The sequence below is a fragment of the Anolis sagrei genome, chromosome 2 (genome assembly GCF_037176765.1).
Source record: "Anolis sagrei isolate rAnoSag1 chromosome 2, rAnoSag1.mat, whole genome shotgun sequence".
Taxonomy (NCBI): Eukaryota; Metazoa; Chordata; class Lepidosauria; order Squamata; family Dactyloidae; genus Anolis; species Anolis sagrei.
In genome coordinates this window covers 252,907,010-252,933,720 of record NC_090022.1, presented here as the reverse complement: position 1 = coordinate 252,933,720, position 26,711 = coordinate 252,907,010, and the positions used below count along the sequence as shown (strand labels likewise).

The 26,711-nt window shown below is 39.7% G+C and overlaps 1 protein-coding gene across 8 annotated transcripts in view; it reads left to right on the top strand.

The window, feature by feature from the left end:
- CAST (calpastatin) overlaps positions 1-26,711 on the top strand; it is a 90,337-nt gene that overhangs the window by 5,599 nt on the left and 58,027 nt on the right. For 5 of the 8 annotated variants that reach the window (XM_060761814.2, XM_060761819.2, XM_060761818.2 and 2 more), the window contains exons 2-3: positions 9,487-9,546; positions 21,495-21,554. In XM_060761814.2, coding sequence (XP_060617797.2) covers positions 9,487-9,546; positions 21,495-21,554 — 120 coding nt within the window. Of the gene's footprint in view, positions 1-1,449; positions 1,557-9,486; positions 9,547-21,494; positions 21,555-23,669; positions 23,842-26,711 lie in introns of those variants that run through there. The other 3 variants (XM_060761815.2, XM_060761820.2, XM_060761821.2) reach the window with 3 other exon arrangements.

Here is a 26,711-nt window from a genome sequence, read left to right as displayed (position 1 = left end):
ATACGTTATCCAGCGGAGAGTTAGATTTTAGGATAGCATTTTTAAAAAATCATCCAAATAATGGTTTTAATACTGAATTCTCGTCCTCGTTGTCCCACGCCATCACACCACAGCCATTTTCCAATATACTTCCTCATTTTGGCACCTCCCTATGTTCATTATGCAGTCTTGATTTCTCAACATTTGGAGCCAGCACATGTGGGCTACAGCCTTCCCACATTGACATCTCTTGCAGGTGTGATATTGGGGGCCCTGATAGGACCCTTTGCAATGTGTTGCTATTATGTGCCCTCAATTTGACTCCAAATTATGGAGACAGGGGTTTTCTTGAAATGTATTACTCAGAGGGCAAGTATTACTCAAAGGGTTCCCACTGTCTTACTCTCAGCCTTAGAGGGTGTGATTCATCAAAACTCACTCAGTGGATTTCCATGTCTGAGCAGGGACTCGATCCCTGGTCTCCAGAGTCTTTGGGTGCATCTAGAGTTGATGCAATTTGACACCACTTTAACAGTCATGACTCATGGAATCATTTGTTGAGTAACCAGCCCTCTTTGACAGAGATGGCTAAAAATCTTGTAAAACTACAGCTCCCATGATTCCATAACACTGAGCCATAGTGAAGTCAAACTGCATTCATTTTGTAGTGTAGATGCACCTCTCAACACAGGTCTCAATGAGGTGGGGAGAAACAGGTTTGCTGGTTGGCAGTTATGGGTTGGTGAGACACTAGCACTATTTGGCAGGGAAAGAACTTTTAAAACAACAACTCCCATGATTCTGTAGCATTAAGCTATGGTGGTTTGAATTCATTTTGAACAGCATTAATTCCACAGTGTAGATTATGCCCAAGGGGACAAAACCTTCTTTCCAGGAATTGGGCCAACCGGGGTAAAAATAACTTTTTGGAACACACCTCTCAGTCAGGTCATTGGTTAGGGGCATGCTGGGAAATGTAGTCCAAGTGGTAATCCTCCAAACAAGCTCTGGAATGGAAACAGGAGGAGTAAAACCCTAATCCAAATGTAGTCAAGTCAGAGTGCATGTGCACTTCAGAATTAATGCATTTCAACACTACTTTAACTTTGGAATAATTTGAATTGCAGTTTGGCAGTGGCACCACTAGCACTTTTTGGCAGAGAAGGCAAAAGACTTTTTGAAACTACAACTCCCAAGATTCCATAACATTGAACCATGGCAGTTCAGGTGGTGTCAAACTGCATTCACTCTGCAGTGCAGATGTGCCTCAGTTCCTGTCCCTGCTCTCCTCCAAGGGAAAATGCTTGTCTGGAGGGCAGGAGGGGCCCCAGGCAAACAATTGCTTCTTTCCCCGCTCTCTCTCTGCCTCTTTTGGGCGGGTTTTACTGGAGCAATAGGGCCAGGTCTCCACCCCACTCCTTTCCCATGTGGCCCGCCCTGCTGGAGGGAGGGACAGGCAAGCAAGGCAGGCATCTGGGCTGTGGTTAGTAAGAAACAAAACCAAAGTTGGGAAGGCGAGGAGGGAGCTGCCCTGTGCTGTTTCAGCCATGGCTTTTGCAAGCTGGTGGTATGCTACGGTAAATATGCTCAAAATATGCTGCTAGGGAAGGGTTTGCGGTTTTGGCTTTCATGTTTCTGCAAAGGAGTGCCACTCACTGTCAGTACGGTTCAGTGGAGAAACTGCACTCTGGGGCTACGAACACAACTCTGTCCAGGTTGCACCAGGGATGCCTTTATCTACATTGAAGAGGAAGCTTCCACCCTGCTCTGGTATGCAGAGGCTGAGCGGCTCCCTTCCAGCAAGGTTTGCTTTTGTAGTCCTCTACACTGCGGAATTAGAGAGGTTTGATACCACTTTAACTGCCATAGCTCTAGGCCAGGGAATCCTGCAGCTTGTTGCCTGTTGTGAGGCATGAACTCTTTGGCAGAGAAGGGTAAATATCTCACAAAATTACACATTGTGGAATGCATAACATTGAGCCATGGCAAAGTGGTGTGAAGTGGCTATAATTCTGCAGCGTGGATCCAGAGTTTTGGGATGGGGTTGTTGATTAGGAAATTGGGCCAGGTCTTGAAGGAGGAGAGCAGAGGGTGTATCTACACTGTCCTTTGGAATATCCTTTGGAAGAGATGGAGAAACACCTTGTAAAACTGCAATTCCCAGGATGCCATATCATCAAAGCGGTGAGCTCTAGTGGTGTCGAACTGCATTAATCCTGCAGTGTTAATGCACCCCAGATCTTGAAGGACAGGGCTAGGTTTTGTGTCTGTACAGTTTCTAATTTGTGTGGATTTGTATATAAAAGCATAGTAAAATGGTGTCCCTTGTATACAATGGCAAAATCAAGGTTTGCTTTATAGATTAAAGTAATAATTTCAAGCCATGGATGGCTGGATTCATGGATACAGAGGGCTGATTATATGTAGGTTTTTCTTCATCAAAGTTGTGAAGAATCATATTTGAGCTGCTTGTATTATCAGCTAGTGATTGTGGAACCATTATTATATATTTGCCTCCTCGTTTTTCATTTACCTCCTCATGATGGCAACTGGACAAGTGGACATACAATTCACAACTAATTGAAATGTAAATGTCAGGTTGCTGGTTACTTAGCATGGCTGTGGCTGTGTGTGTGTGTGTAGTAATTCTTGTTTTCCCCAAAAAACCTTTTTGTGGCATGGTTGTAATCAGAGAAAAAAATGAGCCAAGACTTCTGAAATGTAAATAAAAATCAGGCTTGTTTTCATTCTGTGCAAGAGTGTAACACAAAACTGGTTTTCTTTTCAGAAATGCTGATAGCTTCAAGGACTTTACAACAGAGTTGCATTTCTAGCTTATTGTAGCATTCTCTGCAATAATTCACAACACTTTGAAGTTTGGGTTTCTGTCACTCAAGACCATACTAAGCAAACCTACAATTAGAGGGTTTAAAAAAAAGCCATCTGTATAATTTGCTGATTTTGCAAGCTTGAGAAAATACTTGTAAAATTGGGTAGGGGAGTTGCTGTGTGCAAGGATATATTGCAAGTGGGGGTAAAAGGAAGGCGATGCTCCCCTCAAATAAGAATTGTGCTCCCATGAAATTTTTATTTAGGCTCCAGATTTCTAGCACTGGAGAGCACGAGACATTGCAAATTATTCACACTTAGAATTGTCCTATTTGCTGTGCCTATGATTTCCTGATAACTTGGCTAGTTCCCTCTCTTGGTACCTTAATTGTGCTCCTAGATGCTCAACCAAGAAGTTACTTCGGTGCCAGAAATTTGGGGATTGTAAGAAAACCTAATGGGGTGATTTCTTATTGTAGCATGCCATTGTCTTCAAGGCATATACGCCTCTGTTATAGTGAACTTCATTGAACTACATATCTCAGTTTTGATAACGGACCACTGAATTTTGGACAGATGGGTCATGGTCAGCGGTTCAAATCCAGGGAGCGAGGTGTGCTCCCATCTGTCAGCTTCAGCTTCTCATGCAGGGACATGAGAGACGCCTCCCACAGGTTGGTAAAACATCTGGGCGTCCCCTGAGCAATGTCCTTGCAGATGGCCAATTCTCTCACACCAGAAGCAACTTGCAGTTTCTCAGGTTGCTCCTGATGCAAAAAAAAAAAACTTACTGATTTTGATGGGCAAGTTAGCAATGAGTAATAGGCAAAATATTTGCCTGTTTCTTTTTTTACTAGATTATGAAAATCATTTTTTTAGTTTGAAGTTTTAACTATTTTTAAAGTATTTTAAGCACATTGATTCACAGCACAATGCTATGCATGTCTATTGAAAAGCGAGTCCTATTACATTCAGTAGGAATCAGTTGTAGGTACAGTAGACATAAACAAACCCGCAACCCTGAATGCTAATTCCCCCAGGACGCATTTTGTCAGCCTATGGTTAAGAATTACATCCTTCTTATTCTATTAAGATTAGTTTTCTGGTTCAGTCATTGGCTTATCTCTACCACAGAATCAATTAGCAAGTGTAGATGAAAGGTGTTTGGTAGTCTTAATTAGGGTTGGGCATGCATGCAGAACAGTATGCTTGAAGCAGGTGTGCATTGCATTACACAAACTGTGCTCATGGGCAAGGGAATGACAAAAAACCACCCAGAAAGTCTCTGCACATAAAAGGAGGCGAACTCAAAGCCTCTTATTAGCTTAAAAACTCTCCCAGGCACTCATCTGAATAAAGAATGATCAATCATATTTTATATGACAGTAAACAGAAACCAGAACCTTGGATTTATTACTCAGTCAAAATACCTTAAATAAAATGGTAAGCATTACAATCTTTTATAATTTTGTATGCTCCCTGAACATATAAAATTTTGTTTTTTCCCCGAATCTTCATGAAACAGTATAGCCAAACTCCAGGATTTGTCATAATATATCCTGTCTGCTGCTGTACAAAACCCTTGTCAATACATTTCTGTCGATTGATCTATATTTGCTATCACCCCACCAAGGAAGTGATAAGTCCCTGTTGCTTGCCAAACAATGTAATACAGCAGAATGGCTACTTGGCAATTTGACTAGGATGGTGCAGCAGTTAACAATGTGTGTTCAAGGGTGTGGTGTCCTCCTATCACCAAATCTCCTGCAGTATACTGCAGGTGAAAACCATAGATTAGCATTATTCTCAGAGTCCTGAGAGAAACGGTAAAGACATTGAGATTGAGAGAGAAAGAGGTCGAGAGAAACTTTAGCACATATGCACAGTGAAAGAAAAGGTGATGGCAGCAATAGTTTTTCTGGACACTGCAATTTGAGTCTCCCAGTAAACTGGAGATTTTTATGGATAGGGACACATTGGAGCAAGGCTTGGGTTTATTTGCATGTATACCTGTTTGCTCCTTGGGACAAGTAAGCTTTCCCCTGTTCATTTACACATGCTTAAAATTTGATCCAGCTCCATTATCTTTGCAGACCAAGAAATCTACCCAAGGGCCTCATTTCTGAAACAGACTTTTTCAGTGTTGTGGTTGAGATAATGTACTTTTTATGTTGCTCCTAGTAATGGTTAGACCTTTTCTTTGTTGTCCTATAGCAGTATGCAATTAGTGGACTACCTTTTGGTCTGAGAGTCATTCAGTGCAAGAGAGGTAGGCACTTGCCAGGGATTGGGGGTGCATATTGCCCTGTTAGTTCCAGATGCCTCAAACCTACACCTGTTGATAGACTCTAGTTATAGCTAGCTGCCAGTTATAGCTAGCTGTCATTGCCCCCTGTGATGGGAAGTTGTTGCCAACTGCAAGCGAAATAACGTTGAACACCGTGAAAGTCATCCACTGCATGGCTATCACCCTCCTTCCAGCAGAATCAAATCAAAGAAAAGCTTCATGAGAACCACCAGCAACAGCAAGAGTATCCCTCTGGGCAGCTGAACCAGGAAATCCCAAATGGATGCCCCCCCCCCCCCCCATGAGGGTCTGCCTCCATGGGCAAACTAAGAATGGGCAACTTAGAAGTCCCTGAACAGACTCAGAAGTGGAGTGGGCAGATCAAAAGGCAACCTTGCAAAACGGCACTACCTAGAAGAATCCTCCACCTTGTGTGACTGTGGAGCAGAACAAACAACTCCACATCTGTATGCTTGTCCACAATGCCCTGCCTCATGCACAAAAAGAAGAATTGTTTAAAGCAGTAGTTCTCAACCTGTGGGTCCCCAGATGTTTTGACCTTCAACTCCCAGAAATCCTAACAGCTGGTAAACTGGCTGGGATTTCTGGGCGTTGTAGGCCAAAACATATGGGGACCCACAGGTTGAGAAACACTGGTTTAAAGCCACAGACAATGTGGTTGCTGTTGTCTGGTTTTGGTCAAAAATTATTTAGTTGCTTGTGCTCCCTTATCAGTCTTATACTTATTTATGTAATGCTTTTGACATGAAATAAATAAAGTTCTAGTTGGCAGAGCAGTATAACTCCACGTTTAGCAGATTAGAAGGGAGAATAGAATTGTCTTTCATGTTGCATAAACTTCATGAGGATATTTTTGCTAGAATAATACTGAAGTGATCTTGGCTGTCCTGAGGAACCTCAACTTGATCTTGTTGTCTATAGGAATGCTCTCCCATCTCTTATGTTGGGACCAAATGGAAGTTCAAGTTTTTCTTGAAATATTAGCCATGGTGGTTAGCATGAAATTGTTGTTTCTCCTGTTACACACTGTCAGTTAGCCTATACTGCCCAAGCGTTCATTTCTAGGGCCTATGGGCTATATTATGCAATATATAAAATTAACTGATACACTACATATGGGTAGAAGAGGTTCAAAGATTTATGTTCTCTGAATTCTTTCAAAATCCTGCTGCATTAAGGCCAGTTCTATTTCTTTTAAAATACTAGCCAATTGGTGCAAATAGAGGCTTTTTGCAACCCCTCCATTGTTTGTGTGGTTGGGGGGAGGGCATTAAGAGAAGTAATAATTTTGGCAGAGAAAGCTCAAACTTTCCTTACCTACCCATAGGAGTCCTGTTGCTGATCAGGATCCATTCATGCTGATTAGTAAGCAAAAAGGAAAGAAACACCCAACTATATGATACATATTAACTTGTTGAGCAATTCAGTTCTTTGTCCAAACTGTTTGTGAGGTTTAACTTGTAGATCGAGTCAGAAATTATAGGTGTGGTTATTAAGCAGCATACTCTATGAAGCACTTTATTGTGATTCATTGAACGCTATCATAAATGCTAATGAAGAAAATCCTGTTTGTTAGAAGGTTGTACAGGCTGAGTATCCACTATGTGGAATTCTGAAATCAAAAATACTCTGACATTGGGCTTGCTTTCTGATGGTTCAGTGTGACCAAACTTTGTTTCATGCACAAAATTATTAAAAGTGTCATGTATAAGATTGCGTTCAGGCAGTGTGTATAAGGTATTCATGAAACATAAATGAATTTCATGTTTAGACTTGGATTTCATCTCCAAGATAAAGTATCACATTACAAATATGCAAGTTTCCAAAATCTGAAAAAAAAATCTGAAGTATGGAACACTTCCAAGCATTTTGGGCAAGGGATATTCAATCTGTATGTACATGTCTAGACGAGCTGTGCAGTTTTCTTTTCCTTCACTGTATTTTTTCTGATTGCTGTGGTTATACACATTGAGACATTATTCTTTTATGTTTATTTGAGATACAATAATAAAAACATAGTTCCAATTCAAAATTGGGTAACAGTATCAGTAGAGAGGTTGGACTTTGAAATTGTACTATTACTGTTGATCTTGTTTGCCCTACCCAAAGGATACTTAACCAAGGCTTCGTGGATGTATATTTGTGTTTGATGTAGCAACACTTTGTTGTTGGATCCAGCAAATTCTTACAGCTGCTGTTTGAAGAGGAGGTTTATGGGCATCTAATGTTTGCATCTATGGCATTGTGTGTGTTTTGTAGTAGCTATATAGTACTTGGGGCAAAGGAATGTATTACAACAGTGTTAATCTTAGTGCTAGTTCGCATGAGCACTTTAGGAATTCCTAAAATAATATCAGATAATGGCCTCTGTTTCTGAATGAGCCACTCTGGATTCATTGCCGGAGATAAACCTTTCATATCCTCCAGTGTCAACATAAATAGAGACAATGCAAATGTATCATTAGATGCCATCAGGTAAAGACTATATATATTCCTGTCAGATTCTTTTAAAAAACAAGACCTTTCTAGGGAAACATAGTAAATTGGAAGAAGAAACTAAAACTTTATACATATATACAATATAGATAGATAGAGATATATTTTCTTGATAACATACATCTTGTATAAAGAGAAATTGTCTTCTTCCTTCTCTTCTTTTTATTATTATAGTCATACCCAGATTTATCTCTCCCAAAGGAGACTCAAAGTGGTGAAACATAAAAGCATTAGCATGCAAGTTAAAATATACAAATATGCAAACACTAAAACAGTATTAATTCTCAGTTAAAAGCCATTAAAACAAATTCAAAGTTTAAAACCACAGCATGCCCCAAATTGATCTTTAAAATCTTCTCCTTTAAAAGCCTGTCTGATTAAAAAGGTCTTAGCCTGCCACAAGAAGGACAGCAGGGAAGGGGCCCTTCTGGCTTCCATGGGTAGGGAGTTCCAGAGTCGAGGGGCTGCCACCAAGAAGGCCTGCTATTTCGTTCCCACCAACCAAGCTTGAGATGGAGATGGGACCAAGGGAAGGGTCTCTTTTGAAAATCTCAGGGCCTGGCCAGGTTGGATTACATTCAAGCCAGGGAACAATTGTTACCTTCTTTGGAACATCCCAGGATCTGAAACTTTGGTTTCAACTTAGTAAGTTTCAGATCTGGGTTTGTTCTCAGCATAACAACAAAGCTTCACTAATTTCACAATGATGGTAAACAATTGTGTATATCTTGTGATTCTTTCGCCAACCTGAACTAATCCATATGATGATGCCTAATTTTAAAAACCTTACCCAATCTAATGTGGATTAATTGTTCTGGTTATGATTAGTAGCCTTGATCTACATGCCTGCATAAAACAGAATATTGAAAATTCATGTTGCTGTCATGTGGCTGTCAGCTCTATATCTTCCTTTCTCTTTCCACACATTGGCACAACGTTCTGGAAACGAGACTGCAGTGTACATATTGGTTGTCTCCATGATGAAGAACCCAAGCTAAACAAATTTATGCATTTCGAAAATAAGAACATTTAGAGCAGGTGGTCTTCTTCAGACCTTGTTGCCAATGACAGGCCTGTTTGACATAATCAATTGAATTCAGCACAGCATTATATAGAAAGATTAGTCTCTCTTGTTGGTATTGTCTAATTTTCCCAATAGAATTAAGGAAACAGTTTGCAAAATAAATAAAGAAAACATGGTTGGAGGTAGGAATAGGGCTTGATTTCTCCCAATAAGGCTTTTGGGTTGGCCAGGGGGAGGGTTTTTTTTTTTTTTTTTTTTTGTGGCACCTGCTTTCTGTGTTATGAATTATAAATTTCCTATTTTATAAATAAATAGTTTGTGTTTGCTTCTTTGGTTGTATGTGGATGAATGGATGGGAAGGTGAAGAGAATTAAAGTGTTGCAACATATTGAAATCAGGTTGTGCTTTCTGCTCCAAAGATGGAGATACCGCTGTGTGGAAAGCTGAGTGGTAACACACTAAATTCTATTGTAGACTCACTCAATAAAGAGCATTTTTAAGTCACCACACACAAATCCTGTGGATTCAGTGGTGTTACTTGCAACAATTGTGTCTGTGAAGAATGACTGTCTGATTTCTGAGAATTTTTCCAGTCTACTGTACAACAAAAAGAGCATTTTTCTGATTTTATATCATGACTAAAACTATGAAAACTTTCAGGACTGCATTTGGAATGAAAATGGGCAGTGATATTTTTTTCGCAGCATAGCCAGGGAATGCTGCTCCAAGAATAGGAATCCTAAACTTCAGGGAGCATACGTAACTAGATGTATAATTCTCTGGATCATTACAGCATCTTGCTTAGTCATAAGCTTGTTAATTAACTGTTTGGCATTTCAATTTCTTACAGCATGCTGATAAAAGTGCACCTGGAGCATCTGGAGATAAAAAAGCATCAGAAACAACAGAGGTAAATGAAATTTTATTCTCAAAATAATAAATTTTAATCAGATGGGCTGTAATTGTGATATTAAATGCTTTCCCATTATCCCTGATGAAGTTACTATACTAGGTGGACCTGCCATAGTTGCAAGCAGAGGACCTGCAGATTCAATCAATTATGTATTCAAAGCGGAGGCAGGAACAAACCCCAGCTGCCAGGCATACATTTTGGGGCTTCCCTGCCAGACACCTGCTTCTGCCTTGTGATTTATCAAGCAGAAATAAGGTTGCTTAGAAGGCAAAGGTTTGTGACTGTTGTACTTCCCAGAGGTGGGAGACCCCAAGAATGCATTTGTAGTGGCTGTGGCTTACCGCCATCATTTTATAAATAAGGATGTAATTGTCCTTACTTTTGCCATTCATATGCGGTCCTGGAACCAAAGTCCTATGAATACCAAGGGATCGCTCTTTCAAGAAAGCAATTAATTCCTTACTCCTAGTACATTGAATTTTATTCCTGCAAATATTATGAAAGTTTTTAATTCATTTCTGCAACTGGAAGCTATGAATGTATAGATCTATGTTTCCCTTAACAGGGATGTGTGATTGGTGAGGAATATGTGGCTTCAAGGTGTAATTGAATTCAAGAGCCCATCAGATCCAGCTAGCATATCCAAAGTGAGGAATGATAGGAGATGTATTCCTAAGGAAAGATATGGAACAATGTGGGTTGCTGTCCCTACTGTTTGACTATGATAGCAAAAGCTTGTTGTTGTTGTTGTTGTTGTTGTTAAACTTTATTTATACCCCGCCACCATCTCCCCTCAGGGACTTGGGGCGGCTAACATGATGTCAAGCCCGATGAATACAATAAACAAATTATATATATATATAAAAATAATAGTTAGAATTAAAATTAAGATAGAATTAAAACAGGGGTCCTCAAACTAAGGCCCGGGGGCCGGATACGGCCCTCCAAGGTCATTTACTCGGCCCTTACTCAGGGTCAACCTAAGTCTGAAATGACTTGAAAGCACACAACAACAACAACAATCCTATCTCATCAGCCAAAAGCAGGCCCACACTTCCCACTGAAATACTAATAAGTTTATATTTGTTAAAATTGTACTTCATTTTAATTATTGTACTGCATTTGTGTTTTTTGCACTACAAATAAGATATGTGCAGTGTGCATAGGAATTCATTCTTTTTTTTTTTCCAAATTATAATCCAGCCCTCCAACGGTTTGAGGGACTGTGACCTGGCCCTCTGTTTAAAAGGTTTGTGGACCCCTGAATTAAAATAATATACCACAATAAAAACAATAGCATAAAAACAATAAAGGAGAGTTAACACAGTGGGATATAACATCAGGTATGAAGTGAAAAAACAATTATGGACAAGGAGTAAATCAAGATGGGCTAAGCCAGATGCACAGATAAAAATGGGACAAGGGCGGGATAGGAAACTGGAGCAATTTATCTGGTGGGAGGTACAGGAGGGACAAGCTATGGAGCTTAATTACCTTCTAGGAATAAAGAGAAGTGCATTAAGGAGATGAGTATATGCTGGGATGGACATAGTATGAGGATTGTTGTTCATTTATTAAAAGCAAGGTGGAACAGCCAGGTTTTCAAGCTTTTCCTAAAAGCCGAGAAGGTGGGAGCTTGCCTAATCTCCCCAGGTGATGAGTTCCAAAGCCAGGGGGCCACCATCGAGAAGGCCCTCTCCCTTGTCCCCACAAGCCACACTTGCGACTGAGGTGGGAGTGAGAGGAGGGCCTCCCCAGAAGATCGAAGGGGATGTGTAGGTTCATAGAAGGAAATGCGGTCGCAAAGGCAGACGGGTCCCAAACCGTTCAGGGCTTTGTAGGCAATCACCTGCACCTTGAATTGGGACCGGGGTGAGAAGGGCAGAATATAAATACTATAACTAATAAATAATACCAGTTGCCATTGGCTCACCCATTGAAAACTATGATAACCATATCTAAGAAACTAGAGCTGATGTGGTATACCCAATGCAATTTTCTGAATCGGTACCCCAAGTAAACCCAGGAACTGGTCTAAAAACCAAGGCACTAAGAATATTTGGGGGTGGGGGAGCTCTGTTACCTGAGTCAAAAATGACTAGAGAAGACTTGCAGAATCAAAGAAGGGATTAACTTATGTAATTGAAGTGGAGAGATAAGCTATTCTTAACTAAGATTTTAAATTCAAAAATTATAATGCCATAACAAAAATTCAAAAATGGTAATACTATTACAATGTGTATGTTACCGTGATTGTTGCAGCCAGCATTAAATCACAGCTAGGAAAAGTACTTTTGGACTGTTGTTGTGTGCCTTCAAGTGATTTCTGACTTATGGATATTGAAACACAAACCTATCATAGGAGTTTTGTGGTTGTTGTTGTTCAAAGGGGGTCTGTCCTTGCATTTCTCTTTGAGTGAGAGAGTATGACTTGCCCAAGGTCACCTAGTAGATTTTTATGGCCAAGGGAAGATTTGAAACCCAGTCTCTCAGTATCCTTGTCCATCTCTCAAACCATTAACCCACATTGACTCACCTTTTGGACTGCAATTCCCCAACTCCCCCTTCCAGTGTGAGTATTAACCATATCAGGAGATTCTGGGTGTTGTACTATCAAAAGTAACTTTAATGCTCTGCATGAAACAGGGAGCACCTTATTCTGAGTAAAGATGCTTAATTGGCTACAATGTCAGACACATTTATTAGTAAGCAAGTCCCATTGAAATAAATGTAAGCTACATCTGAAGAAACTTGCATATGATTGTACTGTAGTTAAGGTAAGCAAAATGGTTTCGTTTGCATGTAGAGGTCTACAATAATATTTGCTTTGTCGGGCACCTGGTGTCATTTGACAAATATGAGATGTCTAGAGGTTAGCCATAGCATAGAGCTGTTAGAATAGGAATGGTACATGATATTTTATCAATCCCATCCCTAACATAGTTTAGAAATGATTTTATAAAGTATAGGTTGAGTCTCCCTTATCCAAATTGCTTGGGATCATAAATATTTTGCATTTATGGAACTATATTTGCATATAGGTACATGATGGGAGATTTTGGAGTTAGGATCCAAGTCTAAACACGAAATACATTTTTGTTTAATTTTTAATATACAAATCCTACAGACAGTTTTATACACAATATTTTTGATAATTTTGTGCATGAAGTAAGGTGTGTCTGCATCAATCCATTGAAAAAACAAAGGTGTCACTATCACAGCCACAGATGTGGACAGTTTTGAATTTTGGAGTATTTTGGATTTCTGCATGAGAGGTTCTCAACCTGTAATTAGATACAGTTATAGTGTCAAGCCCTTCTTTCCAAATGGTTAGTTACTGTCATAATTTTTAGAAGTAGTTATTTACTTTTCCATCTATTATCAAATAATTACTTTTGGGGGAAAATCTTAATGTTACAGTCTACTAGCCTACAGTACAAAACATAATAACTTTTGTTTTCTCAGAAAAAGGTATGAGCCACAGCACAAGCTGGTGTCGGACCAATGACATATCTTTACTTCGGCATTTAGTGAAGCCATGTGTCCCTAAGTGTAAATATAACTAAAAGTTATAGATACACTACAAAATTATGTCTAGTTACAGTTGTAACATAACTTTATTATGCCTTGATTATTGCAAAAAAAGAAGAAGAAGAAGAATACTTTATAATCTCTTGTATATACTTGTGTATAAGTCAACCACAGACATTTGTCAAGGACAGGTTTTGGGACCAAAATGATGGATTTTGATATGATCCACGGATAAGGTGAGTGTCATTCTAAAGAGGGGGAAAAGCACCAGTGTCACCTTGGGCCCCTGGCTACTGCCATTTTTCCAAAGAATGAAAAAAACCCAGAACTGTTGCAGTAGTGGAGAAAATAGAAGAGACAGATACTTCTTTTAGGTTCTTCCAGGATGTACTTAGCTTTCACCACTCATAGATATTTCATTCATTGTTATGGTCTATGGTGCAGTTCTAAAACTGACCCATAGATAAATTGACCCAGTTTTATGGGGTCCGTTTTTTGAACAAAATTTCTAGACTTATATATGAATGAATATACAGGCAGTTCCCAAGTTACAACCAAGAAAGGTACTGTAGGTTTGTTCTTAAGCTGAATTTGTTTGTAAGTTGGAACAGGTAATTTTAAAAGTGTTACTCCAGCCAAAAATATTTATTTTTTTAGCTTTGGATAGCATAAGGAAGAGTTAACACCTCTGTGGCATTTGTTTTGCTGGCTGTGCCACTCTTCAGAAAATTTCACCTCACTTTCTGTCCCTGTGATAATAATTGGATTTAACAACAACAACAACAACAACAACAACAACAACATTTATACCTTACCCTCTCTCCCCAGGGGGACTCAGGGCAGCTTTGGAAAAATGTGGCTTGAGAAAACAAGGATTGGTGAGAAAGCTTCATTGGAAGCACCTTAACTCTTTCAGGAGTGGATTTCCCTTCTTAGGGGTAGATTTCTCTCATTTCCTATTGTCTCACCCTTGTTCTTAACTATGAGTAATTTATAAGTGGGATGTTTATAGCTCTGGGATTGCCTGTATACAGTAATTGTCCACCCTATGGGAAGACAAGAGAGGACAGGGAAGGAATAGAGCAGCAAGGAAAAGGGGCACAACCGCACAGCAGACAGCTTTGTTAACAGATACCTGCCAGGCACACTGAAATTAAACTCTCTGAGTTCAAAAGAGCAGGGTTCTGACATTTCAACTGCACCAGCCATCATGTTACTGTAATCGTTATTGTTCCTTTTGAGACTTCCTGGATGAATGGCAATTTGCTGGTAATGCAATCTCTTCTGCCTTTGTATTAGAGAGATGAGTAAATATCATGTTTCCTGAAGAACAGGGCCTTGTCTGATACATTTTCCTTTATCCTGTCATCTCATTCCTTCCATTGACGAGGCTTTTTTCAACCTACCTGCATAAAGAAAGGTGTTGTGCTGAATTCCTTTTAGCTAAAAATGCAGTGACTGGGATTGCACAAAGTGTACAAACTGCTCTGTTCTTGCATTGTGTGTTTAAAAAGAATATTGAAGTCATGAAAATTCTGTTTACTTCTAAAATATATATCTGGAAGCATTTAAATGTTGGTAAACATATGTTTATGTTAAAAAGTTATCAAGTGTGACTAAGAATTCATCTTATTGGTAGTGCCCTTGGCCCAAATAAAACAGAGCATAATAGAAGACAGCACAGAAAGTTCCATGTATTTAAAAAACTCAGTTTCCTACTTTTAGGTGAAATTAGTCTTCTCAGTCTGATCTCTTGTTATTTTATTTATTGCATCTGTATGCTGCATATCACCCAGAGTATCACCTTAGATGGTTTCAGAAACAGAATTTCATAACTTGTCACTGTCTGAATTTGCCTTTACCACATCTAACTCTTAGTTCCTTCACATTCTATACTGTTAATATCGGCTGATCCTTCGATAGGGGACTTTCCTTCAGTGTTGCTAACCTGAGCTTCAGTCTAATTTAGTGTTTCTCAACCTTCTTAATGCTGCAACCCCTTGATACAGTTCCTCATGTTGTGGTGACCCCCAACCATAACTTTTCTTTTTGTTGCTACTTCATAATTGTAATTTTGCTACTGTTGTGAATTGTACTGTAAATATCTGATATGCAGGATGTATTTTCATTCGCTGAACCAAATTTGGCACAAATACCTGATACACCCAAATTTGAATACTGGTGGGGTTGGGGGGAGGATTGATTTTGCCATTTGAGAGTTGTAGCAGCTGGGATTTATAGTTCCCCTACAATCAAAGAACATTCTGAACTTCACCAACAATGGAATTGAACCAAATTTGGCACACAGAACTCCCATGACCAAGATAAAATACTGGAAGGGTTTGGTGGGCATTGACCATGAGTTTTGGAGGTTTAGTTCACCTACATCCAGAGAACACTGTGGACTCAAACAAAGATGGATCTGGACCAAACTTGGCACAAATACTCAATATGCCCAAATGTGAACACTGGTGGAGTTAGGGGAAAATAGACTTAACATTTGGGAGTTGTATTTGCTGGGATTTATAGTTCATCTACAATCAAAGAGCATTCTGAACTCCATCAATGATAGAATTGGGCCAGACTTCCCACACAGAACCCCCATGACCAACAGAAAATACTGTGTTTTCTGATGGTCTTTGGTGACCCCTCTGACACCTCCTCATGACCCCCCCAGGGGGTCTATTTGTGAACTAATGAGTGGATTTAGGCCAGGAGTTGATCGTGTACAGACCTCCGGAAGTTATTAGATTGTCAATTCTTCACCATTGGCTGTGCTGATTGATGGGAGCTACACTTTGCATACACCTAACTTAGGCCATATATTCCAGATATTAAATGTTGCTTTCATGTCTCTAATTCTGAACATTCCCCATGTCATGCTTCCTGCTCTATTTCCAGAAAGATATGTGCATGTATAGTTCTTAGAGACCTCAAGATGTGTTTCTTATTTCAATAACTTGGCCATTGTTGCTTATCAACTTTCTGAGCTCACCTTCCTGGCTCCATGCCATCTTTTACACCTTCATTTGGAAAGTGAACATTTTGTGGTCACAGTGGGAGTAAAGGGCAAACAATTCTAATTTGTTTGTTTCTTTTCCTGGGCTCTTGCTGGAAAAAGGCTATGATTAAGATTATTATTTTAAACAAGTTGTGGTCAAATGTTTCAGGTATGTATTTTCTCTGTGGAACCCTCTAATTTTACTTTCCTTAGTTTAAAATAAATGGCTAGCATCCTACTTTAACCCTTGCACTGTGTGTCTGTCTGCCTCATGTTGGAGTTTTCTAGTTCATATTACCACTATAGTACATTTATGCTGCTGTTGATACAACCTTGCTGTAACCAATTTTGTGACTAGGATGAACATGCAAATGTTTTACTGTGATCAGCAGAAGAGCGGCATTAGTTTCAAAGAGAATGGGAAGGGGATTAATAACCACTTTCACAATTTTATTGGAGGAATTATCCTAGGTCCATAGCAAAATTGCAACATAGGACATGACTTTTTAAAATAAGGATTGTATATAAAAGTTTAGGTGGACATGAACAGACAAGAAGAGTTCTCTTTCATGTAGAATTCAGTGCAAAAGCTGTTGAGAATTAGTGAGTTTGTTATATGAGGTATGAGTGGGAAATGACAGCGAATGGCCAGCAGAACAACGTTCTTTATGTTTTTTATTTTTTAGGATTTTCATACTTCCATTCAGTGTGGGAATTTTAGGTGATGTCTTCTAGGAAAGAATATCTTGCTCTTCAGTAGTTTGTTAGTCATGTTGTTAAGCATAGATCCTAAATCAAGATGGGCATGGTGGGTCACTATGCCCATCAATCCTAGCATGATGAGACACGATGGAAGTCACAGTCTAATAGTATTTGGAATGCCAAAGGTTGTCAACTTCTCCCTCATGAGGGTCACCAGATTAAACTGATTAAACTGACAAATGTACTTGTAAAGGTATTGTTGCAAAATAACATACAAAATATCAATACCTTCTGTAGGAAGTCATTGCTACAGGTACCGGTACTTTCGTGCAGAAGTGAAACTATTTAAAACTTTTATTAATCACCATTAATTTAGCATTCAGTTCATAGTAAAGCCTAGAAAGTCTCTAGTTCAGTGCCAGTTAAAAAGGTTGGATAGTAGAAGATGGAGAAGAACCTTCAAGGCTGTAGGAAGCTACTACTAGTGTTAGTAGGAAATTTGGGATTAGATGGACTGTAGTTGCACATGGAATATAACAATATCCAATGGCTCTGTGCATGAAAGTAAATGTGATAGCTCAATGAATATTGTTTGAAATGTGTATAACTGCAGAATGAACAAGTACCGGTAAGTATCACACATCCTGCTAATTATACTTCACATAGAAACCAGACTTTTTGCATGACTCAGGGTCTACTATTAGAGAGCAATGAGTATTTGATGAGGTATACATTCTTCCCTGAAATGTCTATGTTTTTAATGTGGGATAAAATTAATTTGACGTAGCCTGATCTACGTCAGATATAAGATGACAGAGTTCTCATCTTATATTTGACATAAATCAGGCTAAAAGAGGCTCCTTGCAACGTTTGCTTCTGGGTGATAAAGTTATCAGCTGAAGATTCTTCATCTTTAAGAACCACTCAGGCCTAGGCAAATAAGAAACTCAAGACTTGCAATTTATAAAGGGATATGAAAGTAAGGATATCTTTTAGATAAATTCCTCATTTTGGACTCAGGCACTTTATAATATTTGCATCCTAGTTCCTCTCCTAAACAGTGTAGGCAAAAGTGGTCATTTGGGTAGGCAAAAGTGAGTAAGCCCAAATCCTGTAGTTTGTTAGAAAAAAAAATCAGCTCTAGAGTTCCAACTAAAGTAACCAATATATTTAAATCAATGTAAGACAATAAAAGAAATATGAGACAGTCTTAGGAAAAAGCAAGCATATATTCAGTACCAATACACTGTAAAGCAGACTCAATTGTTAACTTACTCATACCTGTATTTACTCAAATCTAATGTTCCCCTTTTTTGGCAAAATTAGGGTGTGCATTATATCAGTGTCATACAATACAGTAATCTTAGTATGTGTGGATTAAGATTAAAACACAGTTAAATATGATAAATACACTTCAAATAGTATTTAAAACTCACAACCTCTCCAGCAACATGCTCCCTATCTTTTTTAAACAGAAAGGTCTGCTTGTGGAAGCCCAGCAGGAATGGAGCCATCCTGATCTCTCTTGGGAGGAAGTTCCACAGTCTGGGAGCAGCCACCAAAAAGGCCCTCTCCTGTGTTCCCATACATGCTTGAGCCGGTGCTGGGACAGAGAGAAGGCCCTCCTCAGTTGATCATAGATGCCTAAGAGGTTCATAGAAAGGGAAGACCTTTCAGAATACCTGGATCGAAGCTGTATTGGGGCTTTGTAAGTCGAAACCAGCACTCTGAATTGTGCTCTTTAGACCAACTGAAGTGCCTGAGCTCTTTTCAAAGGCCCCATGTTGAGTGTATAACAGTAGTCCAGCTGGAATGCCACCAAGGCATGTACAACCGTGGCCAGATCCGACTTCTCCAGGAACTAGTACAGTTGTGCACTAGTTTTAATTGTGTAAAAGTACTCCTACTCCTGTTCATTGCTGATACCTGAGTCTCCAGTTTCAGATAAAAGTAGCAATAAGTGACAAAGCATGTTCAGCTGACCTATAACAGAATATGGGTCATTCCAGGCAACATGTAGAAGGAGAGGCAAAAGCATTGGGGAGACATAATCCTTTTAATCTCTAGAGTTTCTGGAGAACATCCGGATGACTTGAAGGAATGAGAGAAAGGCAAGCTTCCTTGATGTCTCTGACGTTCAACACATATACAAAGCTGAACAAATCACCCAGAGAGGTGAATGCAAGCAACTTCCCTTTGTTTTTCTGCTGTCTTGGATTAGCCAGGAGTGTAAGAATTTTAAACCAACAGGAAAGTGGGAGAATTGGTTTCCCTACACAATGTGTTCATTTCTGCTGTGTTTGCTCTTTGCAGTACTTAGTGATACAGGTATCTACTGAGTGTTTTGTTGCATCACTTTTCTCCTCCTTATACCAACAATAATTTGTGATGGGTTTTGTTTTGCTTTATGAGAAGGCAGATTGCAGTGTGGCTACCCTTTCTGCCACATTGCTGCTGTACCTTCACTTCTTTTGTGCTATTTTTTAAGATGCTTAGATTCCAAATTAGGTGCAAAACTGTTGTGTCACTGTAATGCAGTTTGAGCTACTATCTGGGGTCCTATCTACACATGCTGTAAAATCCAGAATGATGTAGTTTATAAGGGAGGGGTAGTGGATAGCAAAAACACACACCTCTAATGCGCACTGCAATGTGCAACCACACTGAAAATGTGTTTAAAAAGTTCAAAAGAAAGTCCAGCTGATGACTGTAAGAATGCTACAGAGTAAAAATTCAGCAGCAATGTGGACGGCACTCATGTAAACAGTACCACCACTAGAAAATTCAAAGGACGGAACGAGCTATGGCACTTTAGGTAAACAAAAGACCTTTGAAGGAACTAATTTTTCTAATCTATGTTCTAATCTGGAATTATGTGGCTGTGGAGAAGCAGCCTGTGTTTTGAGGCCTTGGCTTTTGTAAGCCGCATCGAGTCCTTTGGGAGATGCTAGCGGGGTACAAATAAAGTTTAATAATAATAATAATAATAATAATAATAATAATAATGTCAATCACTTAATATGCTGTAGGTGAAGAAAAATAAAACAGAATGGTGGATACTTCTATGATGATAAAAATAGATACTTGAGTATTTTATTGGAAAGTGGATGATGGCAGTTGAGTTGAAAGGCACTTGCCAATTTTGTGTGCTTGAAGAATTGTTATTAGGGAATAGCAGAACCCATTAAAATCTGGTATTAAGGAGTCATGAAAGGACCAGAGAGGCCATTGAGTGTGTCTCATCTTTCTTCTTGAGATGCAAGTTGTCTATGAGTGTTGCAAAGCAATTTCCACCCAAAACATATCTAACTGGAAAATACAGTAATGTTTGGAAAAGTAGAAGTTGGTGGGACAACACTGTGTAACATCATTTTTGTTCCTTGGGTTATAAATGCCATGTCCTAATTTTTTCTTTGATAAAAACATGGAAAAGGTTTATTAAACTGCAGAAGCTTTGCTTTTGTGGTCTGCACATTGAAAGGTTAAAAATGGCACATTTTCATTAAGGAAAATTACAAACGAAGTGCCTAGACTGAAGGAAATAATAGTACTATCTTCAGCCACAAAAACGGGACATCCAGCAGCACATTTTGTTATCATTTTTAATTAATATCACATTGTGTCTCAACCAATTAAAAATAGCTTGTGTCAGCCACAAAAACGTAGTTTCTGGAGTATATTATTTCAAACTAAGTACCACGCAATTAAACAGCAAATAACACTTTCAAACTAGGAACAGAAAATCTTTAAAATTTTGTTACATAGTGTAATCACATTACAGATGGGTTTGATTCAGTAAAAGAGGCAGGAGATCTGAACATGTAAGACATTGATGACCAGGACTTGTGAAGGCCTCTCATTCATGGGATCACTAAATCATAACAACAGAATAATTATGTCAGCAATAGAGCTTTACCATCATGGTAAACGGGATTTTTTTAAAGCCCCACTTTGTCAGTAACAAAACTGAATAATTGTTCTTTCCTTCACCTTTCTCCCTTTGTTTTTTGCTTTATCATAACTTATCATAACCTGTAATGCAAGTGCACATACATTATTGCCTTTTTGTGTCCCAATGTTGTAAAAAGCTGAAACTTTAACGAATAAATAGTGATACTTGCTGCTGTTCACCTTCAAGTCACTTCTGACTTATGGGGGACCTGAAAGGGGACCTTTCAAAGGATTTCTTCACCAAGATTTGTTCAAAGGGGGTTTGCCTTTGCCTTTGTTTTTTACTGAGGCTGAGAATGTGTGACTTACTCAAGGATATCCATTGGGTTGATATGACTGAGAAGGGATTTGAACCCTGGTGTTCAGAGTCTATGCCTCAAACCACTATACCACATTGTCTCCAAGCAGTGCCAAATAATGATACCACAGCAGAACATAGAATAACAGAGTTGGAAGAGATCTCGTGAGCTATCCAGTACAACCCCCTGCCAAGAAGCAGGAAAATCATATTCAAAGCACCCCTGGCAGATGGCCATCCAGCTTCTGCTTAAAAGTCTCCAAAGAAGGAGCCTCTACCACACTCCAGGGCAGAGAGTTCCATTGCTGAACAGCTCTCAGAGTCAGGAAGTTCTTCCAAATGTTCAGGTAGAATTTCCTTTCTGCATTTTGAAGCCATTGTTCCGCAACCTAGCCTAAGATCTGTATTTATTAAACCATCTTGCACTATATTCCTAAACTTTTCATTTTTTTTATATTGCAGAAGAAGACTCCTGCGGAATCCCCAAAAACACAGACAAGTGGCACATCTCCTGTCACTAAGGTAATTTGATCAACAATTGCCCGGCCCAATATCCTTGAAATACTACTAATCTTGACTCTTTATTTTTATTTTTATTTTTTGCTGGTGTGATTTGCCTACAGTGACATATTGTCTTTGCAAACTTCTCAGAACCATGTTCGGGAGTTGTGTACTAGTATCTACAGTTGTATTTTTCTACTGTGTGTGCATGCTTTCTTGTATGTGTGTGTTCAAGTCACCTATTGACTTATATTGACCCCATAGGGTTTTCTTAGGCAAGGAACTCAAAGGTGGTTTTTCCAGTTTCTTCCTCTAAAGTCTAGCCTACAGCAACTGGTATTAATTGTCAGTCTCCCATCCAAGTACTGACCAGGGATTACCCTGTTTAGCTCCTAAGATCAGACAGGATCTGGTTCTGTGTAGGAGTTAGCAAATCCTTTGTGGCATTGGCTACTCTAAATACCTCCCTAACAGTTTGAACTAAGTTTGAAGTTATTTGGAGTTTAGTAAATAGGCGTGTAAAGTGCTAGTCCGATAGGGGAAGGGAGGAAAAGTAATCCCAGTGGATATGTTTAATTATTTGGTTTTCTTTAAAATCCTAAGTAAAAAATCTTGTTGGTTTGAATTTTTAAAGCAGAAAATAGTGTGCGTCAGACAGTTGTAAACCCCAGTAGAGATCCAAGATGGGCAGAGGAACAAAGCCAAGCAGGGAATTCCTGCTATGTGTTATCACTGGTTAAAGTTACGAGATTATAGTTGATGGAAATTCCTTCAGAAGTAATGCTACCCAGAACAAAGCTTAGATATTTAACTACAATACAACACCTAGAGTACCCTTGTCAGCATGGCCACTAGATTACAAGAAAAAAAAACGCAAAGGAGATTCAAAATATGAAAATTGGCAGAATATGGTACTTCTTTCTAGGAGCATTTAATCCCCCAATTTTCTACAGTAGTATTAATGTGTTTCCAAATTTCCCTATCACAGGCGCCTTCCCAAGACATAGAAGGGATGGAGACACCTAACATATTCCTCTTACTGCAAAAAAGACCCAAAATTAATAATAAACCTAATCAAGGGTGGGAATAAAATGCTGCAGCTGGTGTTGGGAATTGCGAGAAAATAGTCTGGGACAACAGAAAGATTATATAAATATCTTTTAAAATCAAATGACAACAACATAAAATGCCACAGCATCCTGGGACAGCCCTCCTTGAAATCTCACCACACTTGTTCTTCTGGGTGAATAATGACTGTCTTAACCATTTTTTTAGTATTTCAATAAGTGGTGAAGAGAGATATTGACAAGCTGGAATGTGTCCAGAGGAGGGCAACTAAAATGATCAAGGGTCTGGAGAACAAGGCCTATGAAGAGTGGCTTAAAGAGCTGGGCATGTTTAGCCTGAAGAAGAGAAGGCTGAGAGGAGATATGATAGCCATGTATAAATATGTGAGAGGAAGCCATAGGGAGGAGGGAGCAAGCTTGTTTTCTGCTGCCCTGGAGACTAGGACGCTGAACAATGGCTTCAAACTACAAGAAAGGAGATTCCATCCTAACATTAGGAAGAACTTCCTGACTGAGAGCCGTTCAGCAGTGGAACTCTCTGCCCTGGAGTGTGGTGGAGGCTCCTTCTTTGGAAGCTTTTAAACAGAGGCTGGATGGCCATCTGTCAGGGGTACTTTGGATGCAATATTCCTGCTTCTAAGCAGGGGGTTGGACTGGATGGCCCAGGAGGTCTCTTCCAACTCTATGATTCTATGAAAGTTGTCTTTTGTATTTTGGAGCATTTCAGATTTCAAATAAGCGATGTTCAGTTTGTACAGTAGGCATTTAAACTCCTTTCTCCCCTTAATGTCATCTATGATATTGCTACATTCAGAAAAAAAGTGGAATTGACAAATCTTGTGATTTAAAAGAACTGGTATCTAGGATCAGTTCTGTTCATTATCTTGTATTGCAAGCCACGGAGGTGTAATGCCCCCACTATATTGAGGCCGCATTGCTTTTTCCGTTTTGGTTAGGCTGCCTGCTGCCTACTTCCTCCTTTTCTTTGGGAGGATCTCTTGAACGTCTTTGAATAAATATTCATAGAGAGGTGGAGCTTTAAGCCTGCAGAGCAGAGTGCTTGGAGGGTGTGCTGCTTGGATTGGCTGTGTCATCCTCAAATGACAAGGGCTTGGCCAGGACTGTCTTAAAACTGAAACTGGGGCAGGACAGATACCAGCCGAAATGAAAACAAGCTTGTGATAAGGATCCATGTGATTTGCTTATTTGGAAACTGGGAAGCAATATCCTGAATGTCTAAAGTGAGTACTTCATTGGTGCTGTTGTTGTCTCCGGGACACTTTCATTTCTACCTTAATGCCTGGAGTTGGATTAATGTTATTTAGTTTGGGCTTCCTTTTCTGCACATCTCCATTATACGCAAACACAGCCTGAATTGGGTTGAGATAGGTTTAGGAACCAAACTACCCCATTTCTGTAGTTGTGCATTTTCAAGCAGATCTTCTTTTCTTTCTTTCTTTTATTCCTAGCCTTTTTCACAAGAGCGAATGTTGTTTTTGTGTGTTTCTCAGGAAGGATTTTGTAGAAGGGGTGTGGTGCAAAATGTTTAAAGTTCAGTAAGCTTTCCAGGATTATGTGGCTAGAGATTGTTCGCAGAAGTCTCACTAAATGAAGCCAACTGTCAGGATCCCACAGTGGCGTCTTACATATTCAGTGACTTTTTCTTCCTTCTATTATATTTGGAAATGCATGTTTCGGGTGTGGCATTCAGTATAGCAGAATACCTTTCTGTGTTGAGGCATGTCTAGGTGTCCCTTCCGGCCCATGAACTGTATTTATTATAATTTTATGTTTTAAGTACTGTATTTATTCCATAACAACAAAGCTGAACGCCAGAGCTGTTGCCAACCCAGCAGCTTTTTTCTTTCTAAACATGGAAATAACTTTTTAGTCTCTTGTGGGTTTTTTTAAAAAAAATCAGTCCTCTTCAACAGTGAGGTTTAGAGTTGAGTGCTTTCGTTAAATTAAATGTTAATGTTTTAAATTACTGGAGCCTGTCATCCTGAGAGAAAGGGAGGGTATATATAAACTCAATAAATAAAAAATGCAGTTAGTTTTAGTCTGACTCATCCTTATGTGGAAGTCACTGACCAACTGAATTTAGTGTTATTTACTTCTGAGTAGATATGCATAGGATTCCACTGCTGAAATTGAGTACAGTAACGCCAATAGTGGTATTAAAATAGCTTCATTGCTCTGATTTTTCAATTTGAGTGAACTTTAACTTGTTATAGAGTTTGTCTATCCTAACAAAAAATGTGTTTCACACTACATTCCCAGTCCGCGCTGACCCCACGGAGGCAATGTCAACATCACACACACCACACATATTCTGGTGAGATTGCCATAACCAGCCACACATTTCTCCATGGCGAACTCACCTTGGTGTAATTGAGTACTCAACAATGTCCAAATCTTTCATATTATGTTTTGTCCACTTGACTGTGGCTGCTCTTCCCACCCCTCCCATGTGAAAATACATATTTCCTGTTAAGTGGCAATGCCCTTAATCGCAAGTTTGAACTGCTTCTTCAGTAGCTCGATGTCATTTCCCCACTACTTCTCCTATATCCTGCCAAAAACAATAGCCCCTCCCTCCACTGACTATCTTTCCACCACAAAGTCTTCTGCTAGATTTTCAACCCCTTTCCTCACTATCCACACCATCCCACTCTCCTTCTAGTGTCAAAATTTAAACCCCTTTCCCAACAATCCACATCTTCCCCACTCTCCTGATTTCAAAATTCTTTCCAAATGAGCCACAAGCTTCCCACTCTCCTAAAGGATCACTTGTGGCCTCCCACTAACCTGTTCTGCCTACTACTAACTCCTGCTCCCCATCTTCACACCAATGTGATGCTGCTTCAGAGAGGTGGCCATATGCAAAAAAAACTTACCAGATTTTCTGGAAAACTGCAGTGTAAAAGTCAAGATTTTTTGAACTGGATTAAAGTCCAAAGCATCTTATTCCAAACTAGCCATCCTCTGCCACGTATTGCTGTGGCCCAATCTGTGTAGAAGTGTTTTGTGTATATGTGTATATATCTGGTTTTGCGCGCTCGCATTGTAATTGGGTTTTTTTTGCTTTTAAAGTCTCTTCTGTTGTGTTTTTCAGTGAGTTTATGAGTGATGGTCAGTCGTTGGCCTGATAGGTGTCATGTGTCCAAATTTGGTGTCAGTTCGCCCAGTGGTTTTTGAGTTATGTTAATCCCACAAACAAACATTACATTTTTATTTATATAGATCAGGGGTCCCCAAACTACAGCCCGCGGGCCACTTCCGGCCCGCCAAGGGCCCTGATCTGGCCCACGGAGGAGGAGCGCCTCCCCCCCCCCCACACAGTGCCCCTCCACTGGCTGGCTCACGCTGTCCGTCAGGCCCGATGGACAGCCTGAGCCAGCCAAGGGAGGCTGCTCCGTGTGGTCTACTCGCGCGTAAAGCATCTCGCGAGGTGCTTTACTCGCAAGTAAGCCGCGCGGGCCTGCTCCTCCCTTGGCAGGCTCATGCTGTCCATCGGGCCCAATGGACAGCCTGAGCCAGCCAAGGGAGGCTGCCCTGGCGCTCCATGCAGACATGCTGGCCACATGACCTTGGAGGTGTCTACGGACAACGCTGGCTCTTCGACTTAGAAATCCAGATGAGCACCACACCCCAGAGTCAGACACGACTGGACTTCATGTCAGAGGAAAACCTTCAACCAGGAAAATTGTGGAAGATCCAGGGTGGGAGAAAGAACTCTTGTCTGTTGGAGGTAGGTATGAATGTTTCAATTGGCCACCTTGATTGCCATTTCATAGCCTGACAGTTTTTAGGGAGAATCCTTTGTTGAGAGGTGATTAGCTGGCCCTGATTGTTTCTTGCCTGGAGTTCCCCTGTGTTTGAGTGTTGTTCTTTATTTACTGTTATAATTTTAGAGTTTTTTAAATACTGGTAGCCAGATTTTCTTCAGACTAGAAATAGGAAGATTTCCCATTCTCTGCTCCTGGAATTACTGCCTAAAGAGGTCTAGAAAGAACCCCCTCTAAGGGCCCATCCACACAGCAAAATAAGATATGTGCAATGTGCATAGGAATTTTTTTATTGATTTTTTTTTAAAAAAATATAGTTCGGC